Source organism: Octodon degus, unplaced genomic scaffold (genome assembly GCF_000260255.1).
Source record: "Octodon degus isolate 3935 unplaced genomic scaffold, OctDeg1.0 scaffold00010, whole genome shotgun sequence".
NCBI lineage: Eukaryota > Metazoa > Chordata > Mammalia > Rodentia > Octodontidae > Octodon > Octodon degus.
Window position 1 is genome coordinate 17,903,900 of NW_004524586.1, and position 9,332 is coordinate 17,913,231.

The 9,332-nt window shown below is 43.7% G+C and overlaps 1 protein-coding gene across 2 annotated transcripts in view; it reads left to right on the forward strand.

Annotated features, from left to right (window-relative positions):
- Dhx32 (DEAH-box helicase 32 (putative)) overlaps nt 1-9,332 on the forward strand; it is a 64,559-nt gene that overhangs the window by 49,629 nt on the left and 5,598 nt on the right. For both annotated transcript variants that reach the window (XM_023708891.1, XM_004625585.2), the window contains exon 8: nt 8,938-9,129. In XM_023708891.1, the coding sequence (XP_023564659.1) occupies nt 8,938-9,129 (192 nt within the window). The remainder of the gene's footprint in view (nt 1-8,937; nt 9,130-9,332) is intronic.

The following is a 9,332-nucleotide window of genomic DNA, read 5'->3' on the forward strand; positions in this document are numbered from 1 at the left end:
TATTCGGAAGACCAGAATGACAGGCACTCCAAGCCTGAACCTACTATTACAAATTGCCATCTTCAGTGCAGTTGCTTAGTTCACAGGTGTCAGTATATATAGTCAGAGTGAGAATCTTTCCAATTAACTGCTAGATTCAAAAATCTTCTGGAGTTTCTCAGGATCATTGCCTTGCCCATCTTCTACATATAAGTGTATGGCTTGTCACGGTCATGTTTCCTAGCTCTATCCTTGCTCTCTCTTCATTGTCTAGTCCTCGAGTTCTTGCTTTCCTTTTACTTGTATTATACCTTTCTATTTGTATTTCTTCTTTTGAGTTCTTATACTAGGGAAACTATACGATATTTACACATGTGTGTCTGGTTTATTTCACTTATGAGTATATCTTCAAGTGGCATCCACTTATATGATATCTACTGTATATATTATATTTGCTCCATTTTACAGATGAAACTGAGTCACAAATTCAGTGACATAAAGCCTAACAGTCATCCTAACCACGCTGTTACTTTGTCTCCTTAAAACAACCCATTGGATCACAAGAAACCTTCCTGGTGTCAGGCTTTCCTTTCCTTCTGATTATTCCCTGATGGTTCTCCACCCCTCCCTGCTGCAGTGCAAGTGCTCCTTGCTGAGCCTCCCCACCAGGATGCACACCAGAAGCCAGTGTAGCTCCCTGTGTTCTACCCACCCACCCACCATTCTTGTTGAGGCTGCCAGCTGTAGGGAAGGATAGCTACCTCCAAGCTAATGGGAAAATCCTATGAAAAAGAAGAGGCTCAGATCCAGAGCAAAAACTCAGAGACATGCAGGGAAAAGAAGTGTAAATGGAGCACACAGAAGGTAAGAAGAGGATTCATTAGGCCTGGCCCTTTCTAACTAGTTTAAGTAATGGATGTATTGTGATCAATATACTTATCTAAAAGGGGTGGTGCCTAGGAAAGAAACATTCACATAATGTGGTAGAACCTTGTAAAATGTGTGTGGAAAACCTGAATTTAGTTCATGTTTCTTCCATAAACATTCTCAGAGTGGTCACATCTTACTAGGCCAAGTAGAGACAAGGCAGACTGAGTCAGATGGCCCAGGCCGGGAGGAAAGGATGATGGCAGTATTGCTCTAGCCTTAGGGCCTCTGCTTTTGTACAGTAACACCGTCCTCTTTTGGCTTCTCTCCTGGCCCAAAGGAAGAAGGAATTTGGGAGATGCAGGTCTGTTCTCCTTCTTCATTCTCACTGGTGACTGACTTCAAGTGGCTTGACTTTGTCATTGATGGATCCCCTCCAACAGTCATCCAGCAGCCTTCCTCGGGAGAAACATGTTTCTGTTTTGAAAACTGCTTTTCCAGTCCCAGTCCCACTGATATCTATAATCCCAGGAATCATACCTGTTAGGCACCAGGCATCTTCCTTCTCAGAGGGGGAATGCTTGGGGGCTGACATTCATGTCAGGGAGAAAGAAGGGCAGGATGAACATTGTCAGAAATTTCTGACAGCAGTTCCATGGCTAGGCTGTGGGATCCCTGTGTTCTCTCTCACGGCTCTGTGCCACCTACTCCATGAGGTTTATAGCTGATAACCAGGGGCAGATGGGTCAGCGTGACCATTTATTTTTATCTCCTGATAATACATACATAACTATTTTCTGCTGTGCTTAGGAAAATGTAACTGTAGACTAATTCTGACTCATCATTTAGGGAGCAGAAACATAGAAGAAGCTTGCGGCTGCTGCATTTAATTCAACTTATAATTGAAATATGCAAATGCAGCAAACGTGTTATCCTTTTCAGGATTCCTGAACCATGTGAAAATGGAGTTGGCATAACTAGGCTACTGGCTGCTAATTGAATTCCCTTGATATGGACCTCTTTTTTAAAAAATAAGGGTTGTTTTTCTCTTCCTTGTCTTCATGAGGATGGACCTCCATCATGAGTGACAGAGGCAATCAATCTGGGTCAGAAGCTTTAGGACCAGATCAGCACTGCTGTGGTGAAAACAGATGACCTGAGGCTGCTGCTGCCCTTAGAAAGTGAGGGTACCTAGGCAGGAACTGGAAAGAAAGTGGCCAAAAGGTGCTACACTGCAGACATCTTTGCATTCAGGTTTGGATCGCACTTTGATGTCAGCTACTTATAACTGGCTTTGGGATGATTTGCTTCTTTGAGTTATGAAAAGAAAAAAGGAATCAACACAGACTGCCAGGCTCTTCCCTGTAAAACAGGATAAGAGCCACAGAAAACAGAGAAAGGGCAGACAGAGACAATTGGTTGGGCAGAGAGGCCAGTGTTGGCACAGGTATAGAGACATGAAAGACTTCAGGGGATTGTCTGGTGAAGGTGCAGCTTTTTCACCAGAGGATTCATAAGTCAGTTAACCAGACTCTTCTGGATCACATTTACACTAGAAGCCATTTTATGAGTACACTGGGCAAATGAATGTACATGTTTTTAAGTCATTGGACACTCAGGATTTTTTCTTTAACACTACAAAATGATCTTAAAATTGTATAGTCTGTGATTTAGAGGAGAGTGGGAGAAAAATAGGCTGCTGATTTGGTTCCACCCATAGGAAGTCCTGTCTGCAGCAGGTTGTATATGCTGTGCATCACTTCCCCAATAACCCTGAGAGTTAATCAGATATCCTACCACTTCCCTGACAGAAGCCATGGAATAGGTGTTTGCTTTTGTGGAACTGTGGATTCAATCCAGGGTCTTTGCACTGAGCTATATCCCCAGCCCTTTTCTAGATTTTCATTCAAACACAGAGGTGTCTTACGTTGCCCAGTTTGAGTTTGAATACGATCCTCCTGCCTTAGCTTCCTAGAGTGCTGAGATTACAGGCATGTACCACCACACCTGACTGGCTAGGTTTTTAAGCTAATCGAACACTATTATCTGCTAAAAGCCATGCAAAAAATGTATCACTGTATTCAGATGATGTTGGGGTTAGATATGCTGAAACAGCTTCTAAGAACCAGTGTGTCAGAAGTAATCAAGTAAATTTACAAAGTGAAAACAAAATCTGGGAGAGAGTTTTAAGGGTATGCCATCAATAGAAGTTTTATAAAGATATATTAGTTTATGTATGTAGGCCCCTTAAAAAGGTAACTGGCACTATAGTGAATCCTTTCATCAGATCTTCTGAGTGACTCCTACTTGAGCTGTCTCAATTACTTTTAACTCATTGCTGGGACAAAATATCTGATACCTAAAATAAAGGAAAAAAGGTTTATTTAGCTCACAGTTAGTGGAGGTTTCAGTCTATACTCCACTGGCTCCAAGGCAGGCAGCAGCAGAAAACAACAAAAAGCAGAGGACAAGCAGCAGCTGTAGTGTCTATCAAGCGTCTCTCTTCCTTCTATGCTAACTGCAAAGACCAGCACCCTTCCAAGGAGGTGGGGAGGACTGTGAAGGTTGGAGCTCCTCCAAAGTGGCAGCTGCTATGATCAAGATCCTCCAAGGAAGTGGCATGCAGAAGCCTTCTCAGCCCCTTCACAGGCTGTTTTTGTGCTGATACACTCTAGGGCAGGTCCTGCCTGCCTTGGGGGGGAGGGTCTTGCAACCCAAAGTATGGAATTGCTACGCTGATCCAGCCAAGCTTCTGACTCTGAAGTTGACACAATGTATCTACTACTGCAAGGCTCCAAAACACAAGGCTAGTCTAGCTGCAGAAAGACCTTTTTAGTGGATGTGGGCACAGACAATGAGCTACATGCATGAGAAGATTGTTACCAGAGTGCCTCTCAGGCTGCCTCTGGAAAACCATGGTAGGTAATAACGAAAGCAGTATCTTAGCCTGTTGGAGTTCAGCATCAGCTGGGCAGAGCGTACCAGCTCTGAGCACTGTGCTGCAAATGGAGACCTCACGTGAAATCCTCATGAATGAGGAAATGAGCGGTTGGCCATGTGGCTCTGGCAATTCATTTGCCCTTTGCTCAGCTATAGATAAGAGTGAATGTCTGCCCCCTGGTATCATGGGGTTATTAAGAAGGAAAAGTGAGATGTTTGTGTAAAAATGCCTTGCATACTGTAAAGGGGTAGAAACTGGACAAATGCCATATTCTACCATAAAAGTCAGTTCAGTTTTTGTGAAATTAAATGAGGCAGAAGGGGGCCTGCTGGTTAGCTCAATTGTTTAAACGCCTGCTCATGCAAACACAGTCAGGCACAGGATACTGCGGTTGGATCCCCACCTCCACCTGCATTAGCAGACCTGCCCTTAAGGCAGCCTGAGCCAGCCTAAACAAATAAATAAATGAGACAGAAGCCTTTCCTTTCTGTTTTCTTCAGAGCTAAGATCTTAATCCCTTTCCCAAAAAGTTCCAAGACTTTATAGAGTCTGCCATCAAAACCAGTACCATCTCATGATTAATTTCTTGCCCTCTCTGGATTCTTTACTTCAGTGTACACAGTGCTGAAGCACCAACCCTAACATAGATCTATAACAGAAATGTTACTTCTTTAATTCTCTAAGCATGATTTCTTTACATCTGTTGGTAGATATAGATATATAGATATAGTATAGATATTTGACACATAAGTACTGCATACATATAACTGTCCTTGTTCTTCCCTGTGCTTTTTCCCTTCCTTTTCTAAGTCCTAGTGGTATATTGGATATAATCTTTGTTACACAATGAACTATGTCGTAGTATAAGTATGTAAGTGCCAGTGATCCAACCAGAACTTGCATAAAGCAAAAGACTTTCAACTAAGGAATTGTGGTACTTCTTGAAACCTAGGATTAGAATGTGGTGGCACCTCAGGAACTCCCAGCCCTTCCTCTCTGGAGTGCATGGTTTCCCTCCCCTCTCCCCCCTCCGTCAGTCCACACAGCAGAATCTGAGCAATTCCTCCCCTCCCTTTATGATGTAATATGTCAGTCCCTGGAAACTCCCCAAATTCTAAAATTGCCAGCATTGAAAACATTGGTTCACTTTGAGAAGGTGCCCACCCTGAAACAGTCAGCTGTGACTGGATAAGTGGTGGTAGTAGGGCAGTCACATAGTGTGAAACCTTGCTTCTCTAATTGTGAGGCATAAGGGGAGGTACAGTTCCTAGCAGAGGAGGTGGTCTGGAACATCACAATTGCTGGTTCATGTGTTGGTCTCTCTTGTGAGACCTTCCACTTCAGAAGGACCAAGAGTGGAATTACTTGTTGCATACATGCACCCAGCCCAGGATCTGGCAAGTGTCACTAGCACAATATAGTCATAAACGCACTGAAAGCAAGTGAATGACTTTTGTATTATCCTTGTAAGGAAAGACATTAATTAATAATAAACATAAAATTCCCTTGCTATTTACATAAAAACCATTCATTATAGTCATTTTGACAACCACCCTTTTTTTTTTTGCTTGATTTTTCTAGGTTCTGGTGTTGCTAGTTCCATACTACCTAATTAAATCGTTTTGTTTGAAGATGGTTTGCTATAATAGTGTGGGGTTAGGAAGAGCCTGAATCTAAGGTTAGCAGCAGAAGGATCTTCACCCCTGACAGTGGTCAGGGAGTTGAAAAGGGTTATCTCCAGCTTACCGCTGGAGACCGCTCTCCCTCTAAAACCCTAATGCCTCAGATTAAGCCTCATTCCTCTGCCTGACCTGGCAAGCAAGTGGCTGTGAAGTATGGCTGAAGGAAGGGATGGCTGTGGCTTGAAGGCCTGCTTACTAAAAACCTCTGCCATTTTCCACACCTGGAAATACTTGTCAAGAGGAAGCATAATCCACTAAGTATACTCCCAGGAATAATTACAGACCGTAATTTTTACCTATATACAAAAGCTGATATAAATTTGCATAACATCAGCTATCTTGAGAAGAAATTCAGTGTTTCTTTGGGAGGGAGGGTTGGGATAGGGTCTCACTATGCAGTCCAGGCTGGCCCTGAACTCACGGCAGTCCTTCTGCCTCGGCTTCCCCAGTGCTGGTATTAGAGGTGTGCACCACCACGCTCAGCAGAAATTCACTATTTCTGAATCATTTTAGCGAGTGAGAACAAAAGTAGGACAGAGACCTGCCGAGCACTGACATGGACAAACATCGAGACAACTTTGGAAAAGCTCATCCACTGTGAGGCCGACGCTGCACAGCCTTGGCTTCTCGCTTGACCGCTGCTCTTGCTCGGGTGGCTGCGCAGCCCCTCTGCTGCAGGTGAACTTGATCTTTGTTGCAAATTAATGACCTCTTGGATTACAACTGGCGTGTCATGCCACAGAATGAAAATGCAAACACAGTTTTGGAGCTTGGGGTTTATCCAAAAGGGATGGGTGAAACCGAAGAAATACTGTGATTATAGCCCTGCGAGTTACTTTGAGTGATGGCGGGGCAGAGGCAGGTGACCTTGCGTGGTGAGCCGCCCTACAGGGAGCATGGCTGCTGTCGGCTGGAATGCATAATGAAAATGACGCTTTGTTCCTTTCAAAGCTGCCTTGAGAATAAAGCCGGCTGATTTTGCACAGCTGTAAAGAAGAGGCCTCGTGCTAAACATTTATATTCCATTCATTAGCATTATTTACCGTAGAGCACATGTACACAGCACTGCCATAAAGAATCTTCATCTAAACTTTTGCTTTTAGCTAAGACAATTTTATGGGCCACAACGGGGAGATATCTTAAAATGCAGAATGTAATATTCACAAATCTGGTTCAGTTATGTACTAGGACTCCTTCTACTGTGTAATCTGCCTCCATTAACTCCATTTTTTCTGATACGATAAAACCCAAACTTTGTCTTCTCTTTCTATCATTAGGACCAGAACAGAATCATGAAGTCATTACTGTTCCTAAGTCCGAGTACAGCCAACTCAACTCCTGGACTTAAAAATGAGTATTCAGTACTCCACAGGGACAGAGCCTGGCTGTTAAGCTAGGTTTTAGGGACAGTTGCCAGAAATGCTGTAACTTAATGTAGCAGCTTTGCTGGTTTATAGAAACTGGTTTCAAAAAAGCTGTGAGTAATTAAGTTTATACTCCCACCCTCTTGCTGTTTAATCTTAGGTGCTCATTCCTGCACCTGCTTCTTGCATCTTCTTCAGGACATAAGCAGTTCCCTCTCATGTCACACTGCTGATGGAATGCTTGAATGTTTCCTTTATTTTGAGGCAGTGTCTTGCTATGTAGTTCAGCCAAGCCTTGAAATTACTTTGTAGTCCAGGCTAGCCTCCAACTCATGGCAGTCCTTCTGCCTCAGCCTCCCACGAGTGCTGGGATTATGTGTGTGGCCTGCCACTTGAACTCTTAAGTGGCACACCTGTTTCTGTCTCAGGGTCTCAACTTTGCCATGGTGGTCAGTCCAGGGTAGTCAAGAATTAAAAAGTAGGACACCAGTGCTCCATGCCAGCACTCAAGTAAGAGAGGGGTCAAAATCCAGGACAGGAATAGCCTGGGGAATCCATGATTTTTCTGCTCAGTTTTTAAATCCTGATGGGAAAATCAGAAACAATAGGGAGACCGAGCATTGTTTTATCTCAGATGGAGGTTAAGAAGCCATGCCTCCATCTTCAATGGGTGTCAGCTTCTCTGCAGATTTCCCTAGGGTACCTCCTTACCGCCTTCTCTGCCCCGACCCTCACTTTCCCAGGAACTGATCTCCTGACTTGTGGCAGGTATTAGGTGGAAATCATTTCTGTGAGTTCCACCGCTCTTCTCTGGCAGGCAGGCGTGCAGTGAGCTAGACTGCAGCAGTGGCATTTCTACACCACACTTGTTTCCTCTTAGGCTGATGGTGATAGTGTCTGCCTGAAATTTTGACAAATAGCAGCACAGGGTTTGGAGAGCAAGTGACTTTTTACTGCTAGACTCTCAGATGCAGACAGGTCCAGTTCCTCTAGGTCCTCTGCCCACCTTGCCCATACTGGGATCCAGACAAGCGAAGGCTGTCATGTAGCTCACAGAAGTACTCCAGTTTCTAGTAGAACAGCACAGCAGCTTTACGCTATGGGATTTGCTTCTTTGTGTGGCCTCTACCTTATACCAAGTGCTGGGCAGGAGAAAAAACACTTATAAATTAATTTTGTTCTAACATTATTCTCAAGGACAAAGAGAGTAAGTGGACTAATTTGAATAAATGAATTTTTGAGAGAGATGAAACAGATATCATGCTATTATCAGTGTTGCATAAGCCTTAAGAAACAAAGGGATGGAAAATAGCAGTTTGTCTTTATGTGCACTGACAAATAACTGAACATTCTTTACTGTTTCTATTACTTGTGAATGCTGGGTACATTTTTTCTCTAGATTATAGTATGCATTCCTGCTTTTCATACTTTTTTATTGGATGCTACACTGGCATATTTTATCTTGTCAGGCCCTGAATATTTTTGTATTCCTGTAAACATTCCTGATACTTTGGCCTGAGTTGCACTGTGATCCTTTCTGGACTTCCTGTGTAGGTGTGGACTTCCAGTGGCACCAGGGCAGCGCTCATGGTTCTGCCTGTGAATCAGTTTCCGGCTGGCTGCTGGTGGCAGGCCCTACCATGGAACTTAAGGTTGAGTTCCAGGCAATGTTCTGTCCAGCCTTCTGCCATGGCTTGGCAGTGTCTGACAAACCTTTGGGTGCTCTGTTGCCCCGTGATGGGAGGACTCACATCCCAGTCCCGTCTGTGTACTACTCAGGCCCTCTGCCTTTTGGGCTATGGCCACCTTGGTCTCTCAGGAACCCTAGCACTGCCTCAGAAGTGGTGATCACAGCACACACTAGCTGGCTGCCCCTCCCTGCATGCCAGCCTGCAAAGCCTTTCAAGGAATTACTTGAACAACCACAGGCTCATCTTGTTGCTTCCCCAACCAGAATTACCGTTCTTTACTGCCTGTCAGTGGTTTGCAAACTGTTGTTTTACAGATTTTGCCCATTGTTTGCTTGCTTTATGTGGGAAAGAAAATCCTATACATGTTGTTTGACCTCAATTGCAGAAGACTTTTTCATTATCTTTTCTTCTAGCACCAGAAAGTTTGATGCAGGCATTGGAAGACTTGGATTATCTGGCAGCACTGGACAATGATGGGAATCTTTCTGAATTTGGAATCATCATGTCAGAGTTCCCTCTGGATCCACAGCTCTCAAAGTCTATCTTAGCATCCTGTGAATTTGACTGTGTAGATGAGATGCTAATCATTGCTGCCATGGTAACAGGTATTCATCAATGCCTATTCTGTGTACTGTGAATCTGCACCAATACAGATTTAAATGAGATCCATTTGAAATTGTTTCAAGGAGTACATGGCAGGGACAGTAATTAATTCATTTAACCTTCTGAAATGATAGTAAAGTATTTTAATAGGTAAGAAAAATTATAAAATAGGGGCCGGGGAGATGACTCAGTGGAATAAGCACTT